The 27,058-nt window shown below is 32.4% G+C and overlaps 1 protein-coding gene and 1 long non-coding RNA gene across 6 annotated transcripts; both read right to left on the bottom strand.

Moving 5' to 3' along the window:
* Positions 1–2,808: 2,808 nt before the first annotated feature.
* LOC127250224 (uncharacterized) lies at positions 2,809–6,247 on the bottom strand. Its single transcript, XR_007838592.1, has 4 exons — positions 6,153–6,247; positions 4,034–4,172; positions 3,429–3,662; positions 2,809–3,153 (listed from the first exon to the last, which is right to left on the bottom strand). It is a non-coding gene; the product is annotated as an uncharacterized LOC127250224 (long non-coding RNA).
* Positions 6,248–25,073: 18,826 nt separating this feature from the next.
* LOC127250694 (transcription factor bHLH148-like) lies at positions 25,074–26,647 on the bottom strand. 5 transcript variants are annotated; one of them, XM_051274096.1, is made up of 4 exons: positions 26,454–26,647; positions 26,161–26,210; positions 25,441–26,019; positions 25,074–25,343 (listed from the first exon to the last, which is right to left on the bottom strand). In XM_051274096.1, the coding sequence occupies exons 2-4, from the start codon at positions 26,188–26,190 to the stop codon at positions 25,215–25,217; spliced, it is 738 nt and encodes a 245-aa protein (XP_051130053.1). In that variant the 5' UTR covers positions 26,191–26,210; positions 26,454–26,647; the 3' UTR covers positions 25,074–25,214. The 5 variants fall into 5 exon arrangements, with proteins under 5 accessions (XP_051130053.1, XP_051130056.1, XP_051130055.1 ...); XM_051274099.1 differs by having other exon boundaries at positions 25,441–26,059; positions 26,454–26,645; XM_051274098.1 differs by lacking the exon at positions 26,161–26,210 and having other exon boundaries at positions 26,454–26,645.
* Positions 26,648–27,058: the final 411 nt, after the last annotated feature.

Here is a 27,058-nt window from a genome sequence, read left to right on the forward strand (position 1 = left end):
ATTTACAATTTTGTTAAACCTATGGTTACTTTTTATATACATAGCTTGTGTGTGTGTGTGTGTTTTATTTATTGGTTGAATTAATTAATGTTTATTTTTATTAATATAGTTTAGACTATGTTTAGGCAAAGCTATAACAAACAGCCTATAGGGAAAGTAGTTAAAGTAAACTATTTTGCAATCCATTAATTAATTCTCACTATGGCACAAAAATTGGGGCAAAAAAAGCTTAATGGTCATATTTATGGTTCTTATTTAATTATTAGGAGTTGTAAAATTATGAATTAGTACAAGTTATTTTTATTAATCTTTTCAATATCTGTCACCTTTATGGAGTTGTCCATATAAAATCACTTCATAGGCATGGATCCCATCAACTCAATAAAATTATAAACACACATAAATATATATATATATATATAATCAGGGCGGCTCATAGTAGGAGCAGGTGAACGACTGTTCGGGCCCCCTAATTAATAGAGGATCTATATTTTAAATATTATCTATTATTATTATTATTAAATTTTAAAATTAAATTTAATTTCTAATCATATATATATTTTTTTATTTCTTTCTAATCGTCTATGCTTACACCCTATTTCATTGCTTCCAGCAACTCGATCAAACTTGCCTCACATTTTCTCTTATATATTTCACCATCCTTCAGTCTTTCTTGCTTTTCGAACTTTCAGACAGACCGTCTTTCATCTCTTTTTTCTCAAATTGACATTGTTCAGACGGTCACGTTCAGCCTCTTGTCCAATCAACGACAATCAATAATATTATTAAAAATACATTTTAATCATGTATTTGTAGGGATCTATAATTTATTTTCGCTCAAGGCCTAAAAAAAAAGGTCTGAGACGACCCTCCCTATATATAATTTACATAAAATTGCTTTGCACCATTTGCAACCACTTTCTATTGCACCTTTCTTCCTTAAATAGATAAATAAAGACATATTTCACACAACTTCACTATAAACAATAAAATACTTTTTTGTAAACTTTATTACATTCTAACTTATAGCATTTTAATATATATATATATATATATATTAGATTTTATGAACAAATTGTGTACTATTACATTAAAAGATGAGTTATGCAATAAATAAATTGTGCTTTATGGCATGATATGATGTTGGAGTATAATATATATGTATATATATTGTAACCCTAAAAAATTTAAATAAAAATAAAATAGTTTGTACACTTACCAAAGCGAAACGCTTTCATCAAATTATATGTGAATGTTCTTGCCTATGTCCTTGAAACTTGAATACAAACATTATACTACCTAGAATTAATTAATTAATTAATTAATTAATTAGTATATATATATACAATAATACTTTCTTGAATAAAAAGCATGGTTACACACACAAGTTGTTTGACTTTTTCCTTACACAAATTTTAATGCAACTAATTATACCCTATCTATGCATGGTTTTCATTATTTTATACTCCTTTATTATTATTATTATTATTATTATTATTATTATTATTATGTCACAAAAGTACTTCACTTACCTCTTTGCTCAACCATTAATTAATACAGTTTGCAACTCCAATAATACATATATCACATAATAAACTATAAATTAAACTTAACACATTTTGAAAAAGCTAATCCAAGTCATATATATATATATATATTATACTCTCATTCCGTCATACAAATGTGTACTCATTTGACTGAGCACGAACTTTAATAAAAGTGAAGAATAATTGTTAATTTTTCATTTTATAGTAAAAAGTAGTACAAAAGTGGAATGATTTTTTACTTAAAAAGAAAATGAGAATAGTATAAAAGTGAAATGATTTTTTACTTAAAAAGAAAATGAGAATATTTTTCAATGACAATCGAAAACAGAAAGTGAGCATAAATTTTAACGACGGAGGGAGTATGTACTTATACTTTGTGTAATGAATTACAGAATTTGTCACCCATACTTGATATACTCACTCTAATGACACCCCTTAAAAAATATAATTAATTAATTTAATAAAAATAATAATAGAGAGAGAAGAGTTGAATAAGGGAGGAAAGGTTGACTAATGGGGCTCTAGAAGTTTGAACACTCTACCGTTGATTGCGGCATACAATATATCACCCAACTAACCTTTTTTTTTTTTTTTTTTTTTTTTTAACTTTTTATTTATTTATATATATTATTTATTTATTGTAATAAAAGAATGAATTGTCAGTGCACATGAATCGCAGAGAGACAGACAGACAGTCAAAACAACACACAATAGCTTTTTTGTCATTTGATGATGATATATTAATTCTATCCCTAATTGAAAGTCCCTCTTTTTATACTCATACTCATGATAAAACTTTCTGTATAGCTTTTTGTTTCATGGCTCCTAAGTTATTTTTATTTTTATTTTTTTTTTTCGTTTTACTCAACTCAAATAATTCAATACCCATAGGAAATGATTTAGGAAATAATAATAATAATAATTGATAGCTATATGTATATATATATATATATATATATTAAAGATTCTCCACTATAGTATAAAATAATTCCATATTCCATTGATCCATCCCTTAAGTTACATAATCACCAATATACATTACATAATTATGTATGCATTTTTGCTGTGCTCGAGATATATTCTGACAGTACTGTAGTTTAATAAATAAATAAATAAATAAATAAATTCCCACGTTATGCACTGGTGATGTGTTCTTCCAATTCATTATTTTTATTTCGACAAACCCATATTACTATTATTATAATTATTATTTATTACTATTATTATTGTGGTTGTACATTGATTAATTTAACCAATTAATTAATCCAAAACCCGAGATGGAATGATGTCAACACGCATTAGTCAGAGGGGAAGACACATTTCCAAGTCAAACGAACGAATTCAAAAAAGTCAAGTAAAGAAATTGAAAAAGGGCCCACACCGATCCACTCTGCTCTGATCAATCAATAAATAATAAAAAATAAAAAAAACCCTTTTTATTAATTTATTTATTTACATTAGGTCTTCTTCTCAGTAGTTGTTCCCAAATGCCAATGCCAATGCCAATGCCAATGCCAATGCCCAAAGCCCACCCTTTTCTTGCCTTTCATTGACCACCAGCTATCTCTCTACCTTTGACCTAGTCCTCTGAAAAGACTGCCCATCCCTGTAGTAATAATAATAATAATAATAATCATCATCATCGTCATCATCATATGAGGATATATAAACAAACCCCAGAATTCAAACTCAGTGGTGAAAGTGAAGGAAGAAAAAGAAGAGGTAGACAGGACAAGAAAACCATCCCCACTCATGCAAGAAAAGAGATTAAACAAATGTACCCATCAATCAATATATAATGTTGCAAAAAGAAATGTCAAGATATCCATTTATTTGTCTCTCTTGGGATAAAGTTATATATATATATGAAAAAGGTCTAACCAAAAATATGTTTCTTTAGCTGTCTCCATGCCAAGCTTTGGACCCATCCATGGATTTATTCATTTATCTCATATCTTTTCTCTCACCTGTGTGTTATGTGTTCAAAAAGGGATCAATCAGTTAGTTCCAAGAAAACAAAAGATTAGGCACCACCAACCATAACAGCATGTTTACATGCACCCGGTGAAGCAGGTTCAATTCCCGGTTCGTGCCTGGCCAGGGGCAAAGTATAGGCTGATGAAATGCACATCCAGTTTCAGTATATACACAAGAGACATGTAGAGAGTAGAAACTAGCATCTTGTAATTCGATCAATGCACACACCGATGAAATAAAAAACTTATGGAAGGGAGACAAGACTATTGTAATAAATGCATTTTTGTGTTCTTTCTACTTTGCAGCCAAGGCATATATTTATATCTTTAATAGTTTTTGTTGAAATAATATATAGAAGAATCAATTCCAACTTTCTTGATTAATATTTGGAGTTTTTGATTTAAAAAAAACAAATGAATCCTTCCATCACTTCGCCCACTTCGCCCATTAGTAATTGATGTTTGATCCGTAAAGATTTAAAGGTCGGAAACTACAGCTTGTAAACTTACTTTGGCATTGTCCAAGGTTTCAGTTGCCTATGTCGATAAGTTTTCAAGATTTCATTTGACGACACGAACAAGGTAAACATGTCTTCTGAATTTCCAATCCCTCAATACCTTCCATCACTTCAAAACAAGCAACCTTTTCCTGCAAATCATATCAGTTTAATGAACACAAACAACTCAAAGGAAACCCCTATCATGAAATGAAAAGGAATTTACATATGCCAGTTGTATAATTTGTAACAAAGGCCAAATTAAATAATTATTGCCACATATCACACAACTATGCGGCAAGCAGTGCAGATGGTATTGCAAATATTCTGATTTCTAGACTGACAGGCAGATGTGAAAAATTAGCACACACAATCCAATAAGATGTAGTTTTTCTTGCAGAAGTATTTCTACCAACGTATATAAAAAGAGTCACTAGATGAACAAATTACTTCTGAGTGTATAGGAACAAATTTTTTCAGCGCTTTTATTTTGCTTGCAAAGTCGCAACTAATGCGTAAGCACCCCACTATATCAGGAATTTAAGTTTTTTCATCAATAAAAGGATTGCCATAATTTCTTAGTGAATAAAATGGGAGTCTGGAATGGAATTAAAAGATTGCTCCTTTAAATCACTATATGAAACATAACATCCAAATTTGCAGGAACATAACATCCTTTGAGATAGTGAAATTTGTGCCGTAAGGGCAGCATACAAATAGCCTTCATGAACAAATATTATAACACAATACAAATATATAATTTAAGAAAGCTCTAAATCAGAAATACTCCAAATACATATCAGCACCAGGATAAGGGAAAAATATCATGCTGACGCCATAACCAATCATTTCGGTTCCTCATAAACATTCAAACAACTGAAGAAACCAACCATAAGTAGAGCTTCATAAATGGAGTACTGAATATTGCACAACAAAAATGTGCACACCTCAACAGATCTTCTCCAATTAACAAACAGGCTATATCTCCCACTTTATGTATTGCATAAAGTCTGCTAAAAACACACCAAGTTTAAAAGGGAGCATAGGAAACTGAAAATATTTCTTTTTCAAGAAAATAAAAGAAGATAAATGTATTTTTTAGTCCAGTATATGACATTCATTATCATTTTGGTCCTTTAAGTAAAATTGGTATAGTAATAGTCCTATATCTACTCCGTAATTGTTAAAAAAATCCTCTAATATCATAATATTGTCACGTATGTTAACATGACACCTCCAGAGCTAACATGGACTAGTCATGTATCAAATTTTAACACCAAATTTTGATGTGAATTTAATTTTTAATGAAATATATAAACTATATGTTTTCATAAGCATAAAACATAAATTCACAAGAATAGTTGAGGCTAAAAATTTATATGTTCCTAGTTCATATCCATATAAGAGGTATCATATCAAGTTATCAACACATGTGACAATATTACTATACTTAGCGACCTTTTGCAACCCCATACAATCTTCATTAGAAGGACCAAAATAACAATGAGCATATGGGACTAAATATACATTTATCCTTAAAAATAATAATAGAAAAAAATTTTAAAAAATGGATAAGCCAAGAGTTTAATAAAACTTAAAAAACATACACAAAGGAAAGGAGATCAAAAATCAATTAAGAGCCCCAACATATTGGGATCGTATAAATTCAGGGCCAAATTTGCAGTAAAGATTTAAGTATTGAATTACTTCAATCTAACATCGATTGACCTTAACTTATGCACAGCAAATATCACACTAAATGTTCCATTATATATATATATATATGTGTGTGTGTGTGTGTGTGTATTAGAAACGCCAATTAGAGCATAAATACAGATTCTCAGACTAAAAAATGCTAACAGAATCAAAACCACAAATAATCCAACATCTACAGAGCAAAAGGTAAAAACATCCACAGAGCAAAAGGTAATAGACCATAGAACTGTAGAGACTTTTCACGGTGATCTTCTACAAGCGTGATTATAAAGCATTCAGCTAACTCATTTTCAACTAGTTCAGCGTTGACGGTTAAAAATTGAAATCAAAAGTTGAATTCATTTCAAAGAAAAATAATATACGTGCACTGAAAATAACTATAGAGTCGGCGTAAATAATATGAGGACAGCACAAACCTATCTAGCAAACAATGCGGCGGCGGATCTACGCCGACGGCAGCCGTTTCCCCTCTTTCCTCCGTCGACATTTTAGTCGGCGCTGCCTTGAAGCCGATTGAATTTTTATTTAGTGCCATGAGATTTTGGGCCTTAGTATTTATTGATGGGCCAAATAGTTTTATTGATGGCCCCATTTACTTTTTGGGCCTGAATTTAGGCTAAAAGCCTTTATTTTGGGCCTTGTGACATATATAATCAGCTTAATTAATTTCTTATGTTTGGAGCAATTGAGCATTGGATTAGATCTATGGTTTAATTTCAGGTACCAACTCTCGATCCAATCAACTAGATAAATATATATTAAAATTATATGTCAAAATAAAAATATACTCTTCCATCAGCCTCTAAAGATCATATTTACTTTTTTACATTATTCTACTTAACATTAAAAATATTATTATATTTGTATAATTTTTTATACAAATGTCACTATTATTATTATAAGACATTAATGGAAGTATTTTTGCAATTTTTTTTATTTGTATTATGTTTTGATATAATAATTAATATTTAAAATCAATAAGCAAAAAGTAAATGAAATCCTTAGAGTCTGATGGATATAGTATAATTTATTTGATTGCATTTTTAAACTGTCTATTCTATTACTACCACGGTCCAGCTCTGAGAATTATATTGATCTTTGAATATTAGTTATTATATCAAAACGTAATACAAATCAATTAAAAAAAGGACAAAAATAATTATATTAGGAGCGTTTGGTACACAGAAAATAGAATTGCTAAGAATGAGAATTTATTATCTTATTTGGAAAACAAGGGAATTCACTTGAGAAATATAAAAAAAAAAATTGAATGGATCGAATAAGAATAAACGATGAATCCAACAAAAGATAATTTTAACGAGTGAAAGTTCATAAAAAAATATTTTTGGTGACTTTTTTAAAAAAATTATAAATTATATACGATATTTTGTAAAATTATATATTAATACAATTTTTCATAAATGGTAAAAATTAAATTATTGAATATGAAATTGAATATGATTTTAGTTCAAAAAATTAAAAAAATAATAATAATACTTATTTATCAATTTTCATTTCTCTGAGTCAAACTGTCAAACAAGCCAAAGAAATTGAAATATTTACCAAACATACCCTTATAGTGTCTTACAATATCTAAGAGAAAGACATTTGTACACAAAATTATACAAATATAATAATATTTTTAATATTAAGTATAATGACGCAAAAAATAAATGTAATCTTTAGAGGCGGACGAATGAAAAAAATATTTCTATTAGTATTTATTTAGGGTAAATTATGTAACACCCTCGTGTGTTTTACTAAAAATGTATAAAACAAATTTATTACGTGAAACTCTCATGTGTTAATGTAAAGTTTACACGAAATATCCTTTATCCAAAACATTTTTTTTCTAAATAAATACTTAAATTATGCAAATTTTATACAAATAAAAAGTAAAATATCTTAATTTTTTAATAAAATAAATAAATAAATAATTGATTAATCCTTCGTTTTATAGTTTTTCGAAGATAATTTACTATTTGATTTTTACAAAAATTATAAAAATAAATGATTTGATCATTTATTTATTTATTTATTTTATTCAAAAAAATTATTTAAAATATTTTTTATTTTTTATTTGTATAAAATTTGTGTAATTTATGTCTTTAATGAAAACCAAACATCAAAACACAAATAGAGTGTTTTTTATGCATATTTTACATTAACACAACGAGATTTCATGAAATAAATAAAACATATGATATTTTGTACATTTTACTAAAAACACAATAGAGTGTATATAATTTAACCATTTATTTACAATAATATGTTATTTCTATTTACTCAAAATGTTCCAATTTTGTCATTTAAAGTCTTTTAAGTATAGAATGTGTAATTAATGTTTTACATAAATGTGAACTATGTTAAGTATATATTACAATGTTTTCAAATTTATATTACACCGATATCAATACACCAAATTTGTTAAAATTCGCAACACCTACAAGGCAATACGTACTGGATACGTAGATGTTATGTGTTGTTTATATGGATGCATTATATTCACCCATTCACCTATATGTTGCCTATATATATATATGTACATATGAATGAAGGAAATGGACAGAAGAATTATTTGACTGCATTACAATTTCTCTCACATTACTCTTTCTTTATTACATTAATTATATATATATATATTATATTATATAGATAGATATATTATTATATACTATTATTAGATAGTACACTCACATATATACATACATACTTACCAATAATAGTATTATATTATTATTATTACATAACACGTTATCAGTACGAAGGTTCTTGCCTATTTTATTTTTGGTAAGTTTTATTTTTATACTATTTGTATTACCTATTTTCTAAACTATGAAAAATCTTGCAAAATTTTCTTTTAAACCTCTGTCTTTCACTGGCAATAATTTTCTAATTTGGTCCCTGGATGTAGAAATGTATCTGGTTTCTATGGACCTTGTTCATACAATTGTCAGTGAAAATGCGGCCACAAGCCAAGATCGGGTTAAAGCTATTATTTTCATCCGTCACCATCTGGACATTCCTTTACACTCCGAATATTTAACGGTGAAAGATCCACTTGATTTGTGGAATGAATTGAGGGAGAGATTTGGGCACTTGAAATATATTACTCTCCCCAAAGCCCGACATGATTGGCTGCGATTGCAGGATTTTAAAACTGTTACAGAGTACAACTCTGCTATCCATCATATTACATCTTAGTTGAAACTCTGCGGAAAAAAATGTTACTGAGAATGATAAATTGGAGAAGACTCTCTCTACCTTTCATGCTTCTAATGTTGTGTTGCAACAGCAGAATCGTGAGAAAAACTTTCAAAAGTATTTACAACTCATTGCATGTCTTTTATTAGCTGAGCAAAATAATGAGTTATTGATGAAAAATCATCAGTCCAGGCCCACTGGTTCCAGTCCGTTCCCTGAAGCAAATGTGACATTTTCTGAACGAGGCCGTGGACGTGGTCGCGGTCGTGAGAGTCAATGCGGTTGATATACCCTTTACAATTGTCACAGTTTTGACATTAATAGGATGCAGAGTAAACCCCAATATGGGGATATAGTCAAAAAGGCTAAACAATGAAAGAGACAAATCGGCATTTGTAATCGGTGTGGCATTGAAGGTCATTGGGCCAATACCTGCAGAACAACCAAACACATAGCCGATCTTTATCAAGCCTCACTATAGAAAAATGGGAAAGAGGTCGAGACTAATCATGTTGATAACGATGACAACCCTGATGATGACTTCTGGATTACGACACAACGCATCTTGATATAGCGGATTTTGTCCTCGATCCAACAAACTCCCGGTGATAGACATATTATGTCATTTTATATTTTGTAATATTTAAATTATCGCATATTACTTTTTTGTATTTGAAGGTTAAATGGATGTCAAACAAAATGATGCAAATATGTGTTTCATTGACAGTGCAACGACACATACTATATTGAAACACGAAAAATATTTCTCTCATTTGAAAAGGAAAAAAATAAATGTCAATACAGTAAATGGCAGTGCCAAACTAATTGAAGGCTCTGGAGAAGCCATTATATTTCTCCTCGCGAGGACGAAAATTGTGATACAGTATGCACTGTTGGCCACTAAAGCTCGAAGAAATTTATTGAGCTTTCAGGACATTCGGAAAAATGGTTATCACATTGAAACTATAAGTGATACCGATGGTGAATTTTTATTGATCATCAAAATCATTGATAAAAGGAAATGCATCATTGAGAGATTACCCTCACTCTCTACTGGCTTATATTACGTCAGATTAGGTGTTGTTGAAACACACCTCACGGTAGATCAAAAAATTACCGATTTTCAAATATGGCATGATCGCCTTGGGCATCCTGGCAGTATAATGATGAGGCGAATAGTTGAGAATTCGCGTGACCATTCATTAAAAGGTCAAAAAGTGTTAAACTCAAATGAGTTAACATGTGTTGCCTGCACTCAGGGAAAATTGATAACCAGGCCATCGCCAACTAAAGTAGGTATTGAATCACTTACATTTTTGGAAAGAATACACGGGGATATATGTGGACCAATAGACCCACCATGTGGGCCATTTAAATATTTTATGGTGCTTATTGATGCATCTACGAGATGGTCCCATGTCAGTTTATTATTGATATATGCGATATTAGACAAATATTTTGCTATATTTTAGACGATTTTTGGATACGAATTTTGTATATATGCTTCTAATGGTGTGTTTTTGAACTTTGTACTAGGCGTTGAGGAGTTGGCAAATTTTGGGCAGATTGGAGAGAAAAGCAGAACGCAGGAAGTCCTTAAGCGTGATCACGAAGTAGAAAAAAATGAAAATTGCAAAAATGTCCTCCGGGGTTAATTAGCAATTTTAGAATTATTTGGTTTAAAGTGCAAAGGGGATCTTGGGATAGACTTAAAGAGACACGATTTTTTCAATTGAAGAGGAGAAGAGAAGGGGACTACCACGTTCTCTACCGCGATCTCACCTACAACCTATTTCTAAGAGAGAAGAGAAGCGAAGGAAGAACACTACGGAGGGGGAACTTTTGGAGAGCAATGCAGAAGAACTTCCGGGCACCCTTTTTCTTCATTTCTCAACAATTTGGGCCGAGGGATGTCGTGGGAGTAAAAGAAGCTGTTGAGGTAAGTTCTCATATGCAACAACAATTGAATGAGCTAACTGCTTTTGTGAGGAAACTTGTTGTAGGTAATGCTCAAGTGAAGCCATGTGGAATTTGTGGGAGTGTTGAGCATCCCACAGATGCTTGTCCCACACTAAGAGAAGAGGTGGAAGTGAGTGCTACAAGTTTTGCACCGAGAAACGCTTATGACCCTTATTCGAACATATTCAACCCGGGATGGCGAGATCACCCCAACTTTAGTTATGGGAATCAACAATCTTATGGTCAGCAGCAACCACCAGGTTTCCAGTCATATGGACAACAACAACCACAAAGGACCATGCCCCAAGCCTCTATGCCTGGTAACTCTTTATATGATATGGTGAAATCAATTGCGTCTAATTTTTTGCAATTTCAGCAATAGACAAGAACGAGTATTAAAAATTTGGAAGATCAAATGTCTCAAGTTGTGAAGGAGGTGCGGGATATGAAAGAGACGGAGAAAGGCAAGCTACCGGCTCAAACCCACATGAACCCGAGCAATGCTAGTTCAATGGTCTTGCGAAGTGGTAAGGAGCTAGAAGGTCCGAAGGTTGTTACACAAAAAGATAAAGCAGGAGAGGAGATTGAAGAGGAGATTGAGCAAGAAGTGAACAAGTCAACTGATCAGGTGAATTCTAAACCTCTTATTTAATCAAATGTTAATGTTGCTCCATTTCCTCACAGGTTAGCAAAACTGGCTAAGAGCGATAAAGACAAGGAGATCATGGAGATAGTTAAGAAAGTAGAGCTAAGTATTCCTTTGCTCAATGCAATTAAGCAAGTCCCCCGTTATGCTAAATTTCTGAAGGAGTTGTGTACTAAGAAGCAGAAGTTGAGAAGGGACGAAAATGTGCTAGCTGTAGAGACTGTGTCCGCTGTGCTGCAAAGGAAATTGCCACAAAAGTGCGGAGATCCAGGTATATTTGTAGTCCCTTGCAAAATAGGTAAGATGGTAATTAAAAGAGCTATGCTAGATTTGGGTGCAGCTATAAATGTTATGCCTAAGTCTATTTTTAACTCTTTGAACATTGGGCCTTGAAAGAAACAGGGATAGTGATTCAACTAGCTGATAGAACTTACGCTTACCCCGAAGGGATAATTGAGGATGTTCTTGTGCAATTGAATGAGTTAATATTCCCTGTTGATTTCTATGTTTTAGATATGCATGATGAAAATTCGCCTAATCCTTCACCTATTCTGCTTGGATGTCCTTTTATGTGTACTGCACACACAAAAATTAATGTTAGAACATGGACACTTACCATGGAATTCGAAGGTGTAAAAGTTCATATCAATATTTTTGATGAATCGAATTATCCCGTGGAACCTCATGCTTTGTATTGTGTAGATGTTCTTGATCAAAATGTGCATGAAGTCTTTGAAGTTGGAGAAAGAGGGAAATTGCAGTTGCAAGAGTTGAAGGAGATTCAGAACAAAGCTTTCGAGAATGCGAGAATTATTAAAGGAAATAGTAAAAAATTTCATGATCCAAATATTTTGAGAAAAGATTTTTAAAGTTGGTCAAAAAGTTTTGCTTCATCATTCTCATCTTAAGATTTTTCTGGGTAAACTTCGTTATCATTGGATAGGTCCATTTGTGGTAACTAATGTGTTTCCGTATGGTACAGTTGAGATTCAAAGTTTTAGCACGGATAAAGGTTTGTTATGAATAAACATCGTCTTACGTCTTACTATGAGGGGTTCTAGAGCAAGGAAGTGGATTGCGTAGTTCTTTTTGAGCCACATAATTAGTTTGAAAGATGTTGTGTCGAGCCAATGACAATAAACAAAGGCGCTTCTTGGGAGGCAACCCAAGTGTTTTAATTTTATTTTGCGTGTTTATAGTTTTGTTGTGTTTCGGAGTCAATTTCATGCCTTGTTTTTGGTGTTTTGATGACAGGTGAAATTTTTGTGGTTGAGTGGAGTAGAATGGGAATAATTCTTAGGCGTGGCCACACATCCAGTATGTTGTGATTGATGAGATGGAGAAATTTTTATAGAAATCAGAACGTACAACTTCTTTAGGCGTGATTACGTCTAATGAAGTCTTATATTCTGAAAAATTGTGCAAAGAGGGTTTATTTTGGAGAAATTATTATTATATTATATTTATTATTATTATTAAATTTAATATTACTATATTTATTTTTATTTCTATAATAAATATTATAATAGCTATTTATTTTATTTTATTTATATATATATACTCGTAATATTTTTATAAATATATATTATTATTATTATTTTATTTTTTAATTTTATTTAATTTTATTATATATATTTTGTTTCTATATTTATTATTACTATAGTTAGTATATTTATTCTTATTATTATATTTATTACTATATCTATAATTATAATTATTATGATATTTATTACTATATTTATTATTGTTTCTATAATTAAATTATTATTTTTAGTAATTAAGTTCTAATTTTTTTTTTAATTTCCTTATTGCTATAATAGTTATACTTTATTATTATTATTTCTATATTTATTATTATTATTATTATTATTATATTTAGTATTATTATTATTATTACACCGAATTAACCCTAATTATTTATTTTCTTTTCTCTCAATCTCTCGATTCAAACCAGTTCTCCCTCATTCTCTCGCAGAAGCCACCGCCTTCTTCTTTGCTCTGCCCTGATCCAGTTCACGCCGGCGTTGCTCCTCCGCCAGTCGAGACGTCGCTCCGTGAAGTCGCCAGTTCGCCGCCCCTAAGCTGTCGCCCAGCCGCTGTCCATCTGTCCGATTCCGGTCTGCCAATCCAGCGCGCCTCCTTCGCCAAGTCGGCGCACTGAAGCCGCCCGCCAGTAGCAGTTTCCTCCGTCGCGCGCTACTCCCAATCTCAAACTACTGCTATACGATTGTTCTGCGCTGCCGTGGACAATCAGCCGCGAGTCACCGGTGGAAATTTCAGGGAAGTCATTTACTCTTAATCTATATTGCATTCTCTTGAGAAACCTCTGTTGATTATTGCCTCGATATGATATAAAATAAGTTGATGATGAAGAATTTTAATTTGGGCGATTTTCGTAGAGGTTGTTTGATGCAATCGATAAATGGATGCATATAGATTATTGGGTGATTGATATTGTCAAATAATATTTAATGTTTGTTGTGAAATTGTTTTTGATGTTGCGGTTAATTGAGGACTTGTTATTTAGTTGTTGAATTTTTTTTGGCTTGCAGGCATTATGACTAAAGTGCGGGCATCGGATTCAGTTCCAGCAAGGGTTCCAATAGCTACGAGGTCGTCGACTATTTCAAAGACGAGAGGATGCAAAAGAACAAAGGAACATGAATTGAGGGAACAGACATCTTCTTAGTTGCAGGGTAGAGATGTGGGTAATACAATGCCCACAATTCCAGTCGATTTTCCTACTTCTGCACCCACCAATGCACGGGCACGAAAAGGTAACTCAGTTCAAGTGTTGCCTCCAACTCAAGTTGGGGGCTATTTACATTCTTTCACACCCGAGGAACAGAAAAGGTACAAATTTTTGTGCGCTAAGAGCATTTTCTCGGGTAAGTGCATTCATGTTGAAACACTTGAGAAGTTAGGCATTAAAGATGCTGTTTTTGATTATATATCTAGCATTGGTTGGAGTTGTTTATTTACTTATCAACAACCTGGTTTCATTGAACTTGCCCTCGAGTTCTTCTCTACATTTGTGTTTGACTTGCCTAAACAATTTGATGTAATGCAACCTAATGTAATTAGATTCCATTTGCTTGGTAAAGTGTTTAAGCTTTCTTTAGCAGAATTTAATTTACATTTAGGTTTTGTGACTTTCAAGGAGCTTGAGGATGATTCTTTCAGTACCGCTGCATGTGCATTTGTTGAGCCCTTTTCTGTTTCAGTCGAGAAATTATGGAGTAAATTTTCTATGGATGGAAAAGTTTGTTTTGACAATAATATGCCTGCCCGTAGACTGAAGGACCCCGCCCTTCGTTATATTCAGCATTCCATTGCTTCATTTATATTCGGGCGTAGGGGTACCTTCAGTATTGTTACTAAAACTGAATTTTTCTTTCTATGGTGCATGACTAGTGGCATTAGGGTTAATCTTGGGTACTGGTTGGCTGTGCAGTATAGTGAAGTTTTTAAGAAAAAAACGAGATTTGATTGGTGCCTCGTTTATAACTACTCTTGCTATTAGTTTGGGTGTTCTCCCTAGTATTGATGCTTCTGTTATTTCTAGGAGGTGCCTCCATAAAGTGGGACCAATCAAGTACTTGGATATGGTGGTATTGTTCCGTATGGGTATGGTAGTGAAAGATGATGCTGGATATCGCCTTGTTAATCGGTGGCGTCGGCCGTCCCATCGCGATGTAGTCCAGTTTGATGATAACTGAGAGGAACTCCCTATTGCTGCTTCTACTGAGGATGGTGCTCTTGCGCGCTCCGCCACTGGCTCTACTTTACAGGCGTTGGCATCTGATGTTAAAATACTGAAGGAGGATAATAATAACCTTCGTGGCAAGCTTGATGCGATTTTAGCCGGACAAGCGACTCTAAAAGGACAGTTAGACTCTATTGAAAAGCTTTTGTGCGCCCGTCGCCGGTCCTAAGCAGGCCGGTCGCCCCCACCTATTCCAGGGAAGTTTCTTTTCTCCTTTCCTTTATTTCATCTTTGTTCTTGCAATAGGGACATTGCCTCAATTAAGTGTGGGGAGGAGATTAGAACTTTTGATGCTCTATTATACTCTATTTTGATATACTTTCCTGCATGTCCTCTTGTGTATGTCGAGCTAATATTGTTGTGCTTTACTTAGTTTATTAGGATCTTGCCATGTTTGTTGATGAAGTTAGATGACGAGTGTGCTTAGTCTTCTAACAAGGAACCTTAAGTGAGTTATTTGAGCCTTATTTGAGCAAATTCACTCATACATATCATATATGCTCAATTTTTTTTGGATTGTGTGAACATATGTTGTATTTGACTACCTAGAACTTGCTTGCTTATGCTTATTGACTCCGCGTTTATTGAGAATTGATGGGATTAAAATGATAAGGCACTAGGTTTACCCTTGTTGGCCATAATTTCATGTCTTCACCCCTATTATCCCCTAGTGAACCAAAGTTTGAGTTTAATGTTATTATCCTATTTTTCTTGGTTTATATTTAACCCAAGCCGATATGCCTTTTTCTTGGAATAAGCCGAACGTTTACTTGAGCCCATGAGAATTCGAGGGATTGTTCTTTGATTCATTACATTAGATTATTTAGAGTTGCATATCATCAGTATATTATTCGATAGTTGCATTTGAAAGTTCTCATATATGTGGCACAATTATAAATTTATATATATTTTTGCCAAAAGGATTTCATTGACCAACCTCCTAAAAAAACTAATAAAAAAAAGGTTGTGTAAAAAAAAAAAGAGAAAAAAAATTCCGAGTCAGAAAAATAAAAAATAAAAAAAAGGACCGACAACTGGCGCGCAAAAGCGTTTCAATGGAGTCTAACTGTCCTTTTAGAGTCGCTTGTCCGGCTAAAATCACGTCAAGCTTGCCACGAAGGTCATTATTATCCTCCTTCAGTATTTTAACATCAGATGACAACGCCTGTAAAGTAGAGCCAGTGGCGGAGCGCGCAAGAGCACCATCCTCAGTAGAAGCAGCGATAGGACTTTTGCGAGACAACATCATACTCAGTTTATTATCTACTCCCAATATGGCATTTGCGAGATTGCTTGCCCAAATTATTAAATTACGAGCACAATTCCCCGATAATCCAATTAGAACTATACGTCTGGATAATGCTGGTGAATATACGTCGAATGCATTTGATGATTATTGCATGTCGACAAACCATCATAGCTATTCCCCAATGCAGTTAGTATTTGGTCACGAACCAAATATACCTCATCTACGTATTTTTTTGGTGTGCTATTTATGTTCCTATTCCACCCCCCAAACGTACAAAAATGAGTCCTTAATGTAGATTGGGCATTTATGTCGGATATGAATCACTGTCAATTATAAAATATCTTGAACCTATGACGAGTGATTTATTCATTGCAAGATTTGCAAATTGTCATTTTGACGAATCATATTTTCCGACATTAGGGGGAGACAGAAATGAACCGAAAAGGGATATTAATTGGAAAATCCCATTGAATTTTTGTAATCCTCGTACAAAGCAGTGTGAACTAGAAATTCAACACATTATACATTTGCAAAATATTGCAAATAAATTACCGGATGTATTCAATGACTCGAGCAAAGTCACTCGATCATATATCCAAGTTGTTAATGCTCCGGCTAAAATAATTGTCCCTGATGGACAAATTACAAGTGCTAATGAATAAGCGACACGCTTAAATCGTGTTGGACCACTCGGTTCCAAAGACAAACATCCTCGAAAGAAAAGATGAATTGATGATGATAATCATGAAAATATCAGGAATGACATTGATAAACCTTAATCTAATGAGGAAGTCAACCCTTAAATAATTGCTCCAGAAGAGCACGATCTTGAAGAACATGATGAGATTATTGAAAACTCAATCAACTATGTTACTTCAAGAAAATATTGGAACCGTAAAAGACAATTATTGATAATGTCTTCGCATATAGTTTAGCACTTGATATAATGGAAGAAAACGAGGATCCTGAGCCAAAATCGGTTCATGAATATCGGCAAAGAAATGACTGGCCAAAATGGGAAAATACGATTCAATCAGAGCTTGACTCATTAAACAAAATGGAGGTCTTCGGACCAATTGTTCAAACACCAGATGGTATAAAACCAGTTGGATACAAATGGATATTTGTACGAAAAAGAAATGAGCATAATGAAATTGTGTGATATAAAACTTGTCTTGTAGCTCAGGGATTCTCACAAAGACCTGGAGTAGATTTTGATGAAACATATTCTCCAGTTGTTGATAAAATAACATTTAGACACCTTGTGAGCCTAGCAGTGCGATAAAAGCTCGATACGCATCTTTTAGACGTAGTTACTGCATATCTTTATGGCTCATTGGATACTAATATTTATATGAAAGTTCATGAGGGATTCAATATGCCTGAAACATACAAATTAAACACAAATGAATCATATTCCATTAAATTGAAAAAATTATTGTATAGACTTAAACAATCAGGCGAATGTAGTATAACCGTTTCAATGATTGTTTAATAAAAGAATGTTATACTAATGATTTAATATACCCATGCGTCATTATAAAGAAAAATGGATCAAATTTTGTCATTATTGCAATATATGTTGATGATCTCAATTTAATTGAAACTCCTGAAGAGATATAAATTGCAGTTGGATATCTAAAAAAAGAATTTGAGATCAAAGATTTTGAAAAGACAAAATATTGTTTGGGATTGCAAATGGACCATGTTAATAATGAGATATTTATTCATCAATCCACATATACCCAAAATGTATTAAAGCAATTTTGTCTGGATAAATCTCACTCTCTAAGTACATTAATGGTGGTTAGATCCCTTGATCCCAGTAAAGATCCATTTAGGACAAGAGAAGAAAATGAAGAAATACTACCATATCTCAGTGTTATTGGCGCATTAATGTACCTTGCAAATTTTATCAGGCCAGACATATCTTTCCCAGTAAATCTACTGGCGAGGTTTAGCGCATCCCCCACAAAGCGCCATTGGAATGGTATTAAACACATTTTTCGTTACCTTCAGAGGACTCATGACCTTGGTTTTTTTTATTCGAGTGAATTTCGGAACGAATTATTTGGTTATGCTGATGCTGGTTATTTGTTTGATCCACATAAAATAAAATCTCAAACTGGCTATTTATTTACTTGTGACGGAACCGCAATCTCTTGGAGATCTGCTAAACAGACAATAACAACTACTTCTTCAAATCATGCTGAGGTTTTAGCAATTCACGAAGCCAGTCGTCAATGCATTTGGTTGAGATCCATGACTTGCCATATTCAAAAAAATTGTGACTTGATTTCTGATGATGTATTACCTCCTACAATATTATTCGAAGATAATGCAGCTTGTATAGTTCAACTAAAAGGAGGATATATTAAAGGCGATCGGACAAAGCACATATCTCCGAAGTTCTTTTTCATTCACGATCTTAAAAAAAGTGGTAAAATTAATGTGCAACATATTCGATCATCTGAAAATTTTGCAGATTTATTTACGAAAGCGCTACCGACTACAACATTCAACAAACTGGTGCAAGGAATTGGAATGCGTCGGATGAAAGACATCAAATAAAGTCCAAAACAGGGGGAGCGCATTAATACAAGAATGATGTACTCTTTTTCCTTCACTATGATTTTTTCCCATAGGGTTTTTTTATAGTAAGGTTTTAACGAGACACATTCTTTGTATAAAGCATCCAATGAGGACTGTTAAAATTCGCAATACCTATAAGGCAATACGTACTGGATACGTAAATGTTATGTGTTGTTTATATGAATGCATTATATCCATCCATTCACCTATATGTTGCCTATATATATCTGTAAATATGAATGAAGAAAATAGACAAAAGAATTATTTTACTACATTACAATTTCTCTCACACTATTCTCTCTTTATTACATTAACTATATATATTATATTATATACAACTAGATATATTATTATATACTACTATTAGATAGTACACTCACATATATAGATAGATACTTACCAATAATAGTATTATATTATTATTATTACATAACAAAATTAAAATATAATAATAAAATAATATTTGCATACAAAAAAATTGAAAGCTATAATAAAATATATTAATTAAACTTTATGCTAAAAATAAATGATTTCAATAAAACTAATATAATATTTTTCCTTCGAAAATATCATACTCCCTCCGTCTCGCCACAAATAATTAGCATACTTGTGATTGGATCTATTCACCGGCGGTTCATCTTTCAATTGGATGTAAAAAATGTCTTCTTGCATAGTGATTTGACCGATGATGTCTACATGAGTCCCTCTTCAAGTATTGAGACTTCCGGAAAGGTATGTAACTTGTGTCAGTATCTTTATGGTTTGAAGTAGTCACTTCGTGTTTGGTTTGTCAAATTCTGCTCTGCTCTTACTCAATATGATTTCTCTCCTACTGCTCACGACTCGGCTCTCTTTATTCGTCAGAGCTCCTCTGAAGTTAATAATTTTCTATTGTAAGTTGACGATATGATTGTCACTCGGGACAATATCTTTAGTATTTCTTATTTGTAGGCCTACCTTCGTGAGCATTTCGAGATAAAATGTCTTGGTCATCTTTGGTATTTCTTGAGACTTGAGATTTCTGACACTTCAGATGGCTTTTTCTCGTCTTAGGCCAAGTATAGGTCTGATCTTATCTCTCTTGTTGGCTTGACTGATAGCAAACTCACCTCCACACCTCTTGAGGCAAAAAATCGTCTCACCCCTCAGGATGGCTTATAGCTTGACGATCCGACCCTTTATCGTGAACTGGTTGGATCCTTGATTTATCTAATTGTATCTCGTCCTGGCATAGCTCATGTCGTACATATTGTTATTCATTTTATGGATGCTCCGCGGACTATGCATTATTCTACAATGCTCCATATTCTTTGCTATATTAAAGGTACGCTTCTTCATAACCTGCACTTTTCTGCTCACTCATCATCGATCCTTGCGGGCTACTCTGATGTAGATTTGGTAAATGAACCAACCGTAGATCTACTATTGTTTTCTATTTCTTTCTTGGTGACTTTCTGATTTATTGTCGCAAGAAGAAGTAGAAAGTCATCTATAAGTTTAGTGTTGAGTCTAAGTGTCATGCTCTCGCTCATTCTACAACCGAATATCTGTGGTTTTGCTGGTTATTGTTTGGTTTTGGTGACCTTAGTCCTCGTTTACTACTTTTCATTGTGACAGTCAAAGTGCTATCTAGATTGCACACAATGATGCCTTTCACAAGCGCACAAAGGATATTGAGTTCGATTGTCATTTTGTGAGGCAACATGTGGTTGCCAAGACTATTCTGTTGCATCCAATTTCCACTGAAGATAACGGACAGATGTACTTGCCAAATTTCTTCTTCCAAATTATTTTCATCTTCCTTTATGCAAACTCAAGTTGATATTTATGACACCAACTTAAATTTATGGGGATATTAGTATATATATTATATATTTTTGTACCTATATATTGACCAAAATAGCCTTTGTACAAAATATAAAATTTATGTGTAGTGTAGATTGTGCTTATTGTGCAAGAAAATAATATACAAACTTTCCCCAAAATACACAACACCAAGCACTCTTTTTAAGTATTAAATATAATAATTTAAAGTATATAATTAAAACTAAAATCTATGGGCTAATATCCTCACAACATAATTATGTGATAACCCCAATCCTGTGCAAGAATTAGATCCTAATTATCTGTGGTGTAAATTAAAAATGCATGTAGGGTTTGCTTAAGACAAGTTACAAACATTTTGTTTAGCAGATAAGATATGTTAGAAACCAAATATACCTCTTTTAATTTCTTAATAATATTAATTAATTAATTAATTAATCACTTCATGTCTTAAAAGCTAAGAAACACAAAATCAGATGGGGATTTAATCTGTAATGTCACCAGCTTATAAGCATCAATCTTAATTATTTAATTTAATTTTCTCTACCCTCCTATTTGTTTATATATATATATATATATTTATTTAATTACTTATTATAGTTTTGTAGGTGGGCATCAAAGGTTTGAATGGAAATGTTTACCTATTCTTAACATATTCTTTTTATATGTTTAAAATAATTTAAAATTATAATCTAACAATTTAATTTGTATAATTTTGCTGTAATCTTTCTGTTTAAAATTATATATTAATTATAATCACATTTAGAAATTTATATGGAATTTAGCGAATTCATTTTTTTATTCAATAAACATAATTCAATACTCCCTCCTTCCCATAAATATAATTTTAATTGGATTGTGCACGAGATATAAGAATATTGATATTATATTGGTAGTTGGTAAAAAGTATGGATAAAAGATATTTTTGCCCTTGTGAATATATTAGTTTAAAAAGCAGTGGTAATTGTGTAATAAAAATGAAAAAAGTATTGATAGTTTTATGATCATATGGTTATTTATGAAAATAAGATTATTATTTTAAAACGAACAAAAATTATAAACAAGACTATTGTATTGGAAAGAGTATTTTTTATTATTCAATATATTTATAATATAATTCAATTGATGTTATAATTTTACAGCTCAACATGATACTAATACTGTTCGTTACATTTTTATTTTTTTTATATATATAATTTAACCAAATTTTATTTCTTCAATACTAGTTTAATTTTAAAATAAATATAAATAGCGACCCATAAATATTTTGATTATTTTATTTTATTTTATTTGAATAATAATAATAATAATAATAATACATTGTGAAATGACTTTTTCCACATGCAGAGCACTATTGAGTGATTCTGGAGGAGGGCCCACCCACATGTATTGTGCATTTCTTGTAGCTTCTGCCAACTTATTAATCACTTTTACACACTGTCTAAATTAATTAATTAATTAATCTTTTTAATGAAATAAACATTGTTCTTACAAACTTGGGGACCCAATCTTGGGATGAGTCCATGTCTGCCCATGTGCCTCCCTTAATTACTTTCTTTTATTTTATTTCTTTTTCTTCCTTTCAAACAAAACCACTAATTGTGGTCTCCATTCGGACATACAATTAAACATATATATATATATATACTCTCCCTTCGTCCACAATCTAACGTCTGTCCAACAATTATTATTATTATTTTATTTTTATACACAAAATTTATTCTTTTACCTTTATTTTATTTACTTTTTATTTTCTATACACAAGATTAAGGACAAATTTGTTATTTTATAACAAAAACCTTAATTGCCTAAAAATACATGTAAATATCAAGTAGGACATTAGAAAATGGACGATGAGAGTATATATTAATTATATATATAATCGCCAGGCTTATGAAGAAGCTATTTCCTGTTAAAGTTTTTTTATCAAAGTGGAGTCTCATTCCTTTGCTTATTATTTCCTTCTCAAGCTTTTGTGATCAACAAGTTTTTGGTTATTAACATTAACTTGCAACCTAATTAATGTTTCTATTCTTATTATTATTATTATTATTATTATTATTATTATTATGTTTTTCCTCTTTTGCTGTAATGATCAGTCACACCATGTGCTTCAAACCCAACTTGTCCATGTACAAATGAGTTTTGTCTTTATATTATTTTTATTTTTATATATTTTTCCAAAGAATACATACATACATATATATATATATATTTGGTAATGCCCTAAACAACCCACATACTTGTACAGATATAGATGTTTTAAATTTGGTTTGTTTACAAGTATTTGAGTATTTGGATCAGCAACTGATCTTATCAAGTCAATTCTTTACTAATTTGATCGAATTAATATATAAAAATGACCAATATATAATTGAGCATATGTTATATTATAATTCAATATATATTATCATATAATACAACGGATGCTAAGATACGTTTAAATATATATAGGAGGGAAAGAACATAATGGCAGCTGGAGGATAAATGAAATGATGATTACTTGAACCTTAACCTAAGTTAGTAGCAAGAATTGTTGTAAGGATAATGTTAGTTGTTTCCATTTTGGGGAAACATAATTAAAACTTTGTGGGTTAACTACTTAGACCTAACTAACTTCAATTTTATTTAACAAGCCCTTTTTTTATTTTTATTTTTTTATGACGTGGAAATCCGCAATCGCTACCTGACGGAAAAATCACGTTAGACAAACCATGTGTGGCAAGTGATCTGAAGCATCACACTAGGTGAACCATGTATAGTAGATGGACCTGAGACGTCGGAGGTTTAAACCCATGACCTCACCGTCACAAGTTCAACCCCTACACTATCAAGCCATCTTTTACGGGACTTTTAACAAGCCCTTTTGACCATGCTACAATATATAATATAATTAATTTAAATTTATGCACAAATAAATACCTCTTCCATTCCAGATAAGTTCTTATAACATGAGACGTGCAACGTATATATATAGTTTACCTAGTCCAAACAGAATAATGTCAATTATACAACGTAAGAATTTACATCTGTCACTCATTGGTTACCTTTTTTATTATTTTTTTTTTTTAAAAAAAATTCAGACAGCAAATCAAACAAAAAGATGAAGAAAGTGCCTACCACGAGCTAGCAGAGAGGTCCCCATTTATCTTAAAGAACCAACCATTCAGATAGATTTGTTGTCATTGGCCTCCATGTTACATTTTCTATCTTTATGGCACACTAAAAGTATAAATATAAATATATGGTAATATTTCTTATAATTAAATTCAGCCTAAAATCTTCTTATACTTTAAAAAGTGCATAGTACTTTCTTATATTTTAAAAAATATTACATTAAACCCCACCGCAATAAAATCTTCATTTACTTTAAAAATTGCATAGCGTTCCCTTATACTTTAAAAAATATTACATTAAACCCCATCTCAATAAAATCTTCATTTACTTTAAAAATTTAATAATGCTCCTTATACTTTAAAAAAATATTGCACGAAACTTCACTGCCATAATATCTCCTTTACGATGAGAAGATAATTTTTTATCTATATTTTTTTTGCATGAAGGAGATATTTTATGCAACATTTTTTAAAATACAAAGAGACCCGTACAATTTTATAAATTTACTGAATTTCAAAACTACTGATAAATTTTATGCAATTTTTGGTAAATATAAAATAAATCACTAAGAGAACAGAAATGAAATGAAGAGTTTTCACAAACCCCACTTCGACAACCCTTCCATTATTACTTGAAACCAAACCTAATGACTATGACAAACTCGATTGGTACTCCCCACTTCCACAATTCCATGTATGTGTCCAAATCATGACAACCTTGACACCTACCCCACAATGCCCCCCTACCCCTTATCTATGTGTCGTCCATTGTTGACAGCTCCACTAATCCCACACTTTTACAATAAATAAAAAAATTTAGTCATAACCCAATCTCAATAAATATATATATATCCCCAATTCCCAATTATGAAGGTAAAAAACAAAACACAAGAGATTAAAATGTGACCTCAATTCTTGGCACCTAATTGACTAACCCACATTAGCTATCTTCTTAATTAATTAACTCCAAAATTCAACACATTACCAATATGTATATATGCATTCATCACAAAAACTCTATTTATTTTTAATTCACATTAGAATATAAGAATAATATTCATAAAGAGGTGGGAGAATGGAGACGAATGAAATAGCAAATTAAAAGTGAAGGGAAAGCGAGAATTAGCCAGGAGGACTCCTGGAACTGGGACTGGAACTTGAGATGAACTGAGCGGGAGTTGCAGCAGAGGAGGAAGACGAAGCAGAGCCCCTTCCAGAGAGCAGTTCTGCAATAGCACTCATTGCTCTCACCTGCAATGGAAGAACCGAATAAATTTATACTGAGTTATGTCAAGTGTGCGTTGTTAATAAATGCGACAGTAAAAGAATTCAATGATAAATGAATCACCTGCATTTCGAGGGCCGGGATGTAGTCGGTCGCCTCCTCCAAAACCACCGGCAGCGGCTGTTTCCGGCAGCCGGGAACTAACCTTCCCAAAACTCGCGCTTTGCGCTGAACGGCCGGCAGGGATTTGGATTTCAAACCGAGGATTTTGACTTTCGATTTCCTCTGCGGCCGGCTGCCGCTGGTAATCACTGTCATCACCTGACTCTGTCTTTTCACGATGTTATTCTTTTTCATGAACTTCAGCTTCAGTCGGTTTGTGAGAATTGCTCGGCTCCATCGTGTTCGTCCTTTCGCCGCCGCGGCGAGGACTCTGTCTGCAGCTTCGTGGACTCGCTTCGGACCTGAGGAACCGTCGCTGAGCCGGACCTGGCGAAGAGCCTGGATCAGTTTGGATGAGTAGATTTGCTGCTGAGATTCGGATTTCCATTCGATTGAGGAATTTTGCTGTGAATCGTTTCTATTGAGGTTTTCTCCCGAGGACTGGATACGACTCTTCTTCTTCTTCCTCCTGGTTGATGAACTATCGGAATTTACAGCTGGATTTGCTGATACCAGTGATGACGTCATCTTTTGTTCTTCCTGTTTATCCAAAATGAAAGCTGTTCAGGAAAATTTGATGCTGCGGATTCAGTTGGATTGATGAAAAAAAATTCAGTTAGATTCACAAGTACAGGTAGATTCAAAGAGGTATCAAGTAAAGGCGAAAGAAAATCAACGCACTGAAGATGGACAGCAGTAATCACCAAACATCGCCGCTAATCCATCATGACCTAATCAATTTCAGAAACTAATCTCTCTTAAACCTCAAAGGCTGGTATCAAAATTGATGATACAGTAGCAACACAAAATCAACGCAGATCATATATCCACTTTCCAAACAAACTAATTCCATTAAAATCATCCAAAACTTCAACACCAAAAACAAAAACATCTTCCGAAGCAAGCTGCTCCAATCTCGTGAAATCTATTTCAAATCAAAATAAGCGAACGAACCAGAAATAGCGATCATTTACCTGAGGAAACTAGAAGCTGATCTCCGGTTGCCGTTCTCTATAAACTCATCCGAGAATCATTGGTGCAGAAAATCGATTAGAGTTTGGGAATTAGTTGGGGAGGGAGGGAGAGAGAGGTGTGGGAGGGGAGGCCTTTAATTGACAGTGGCTCGGCTGGGCTCGGCTCGGCTCAGGTCATCACATGCGTTCCATCCCTTCCTTTATATATTTATATGATCTCATCTCATCTGATAAAGAGGAGTTGGCGTTTCGTAACTTGTGAATTACTATACACACATGACCATTATTATTATTATTATTATTTAAGTGCTTAATCTTTGTGAGGGAGTATTATTCACGCTTCAATTATTAATTAATTAATTTTAATTCTGTTTAAAAGTTTATTATTATTTTTTTTTAATCTATTCAATTTGAGGTTTTTTTATTTTTTTTCTTCAAAATCATTTTATTTTTATTTTTCTCTTAATAAATAAATATTTTATCTATATTTTAAATTTATTATATCTTTGTAATATTAATTTATGTTAATTATAGATTAATAAATATATACTCGGTCCACGAACTAATGTCCTACTTTTTTATTTAGACGTCCAACAACTATTGTT

This window comes from Andrographis paniculata, unplaced genomic scaffold (assembly GCF_009805555.1).
Source record: "Andrographis paniculata isolate CXL003 unplaced genomic scaffold, ASM980555v1 Contig37END, whole genome shotgun sequence".
Classification (NCBI taxonomy): Eukaryota; Viridiplantae; Streptophyta; class Magnoliopsida; order Lamiales; family Acanthaceae; genus Andrographis; species Andrographis paniculata.

Bases quoted from the DNA above. Each gene is read 5' to 3' on its own strand.
- LOC127250694 (XM_051274096.1), bottom strand. From the start codon at position 26,190: ATGTTTGGTGATTACTGCTGTCCATCTTCA. The intron at 26,020-26,160 runs GTGCGTTGATTT...TTGGATAAACAG, and splicing joins ATTACTGCTGTCCATCTTCA to GAAGAACAAAAGATGACGTC. The intron at 25,344-25,440 runs GTGATTCATTTA...CTTCCATTGCAG, and splicing joins TCCCGGCCCTCGAAATGCAG to GTGAGAGCAATGAGTGCTAT.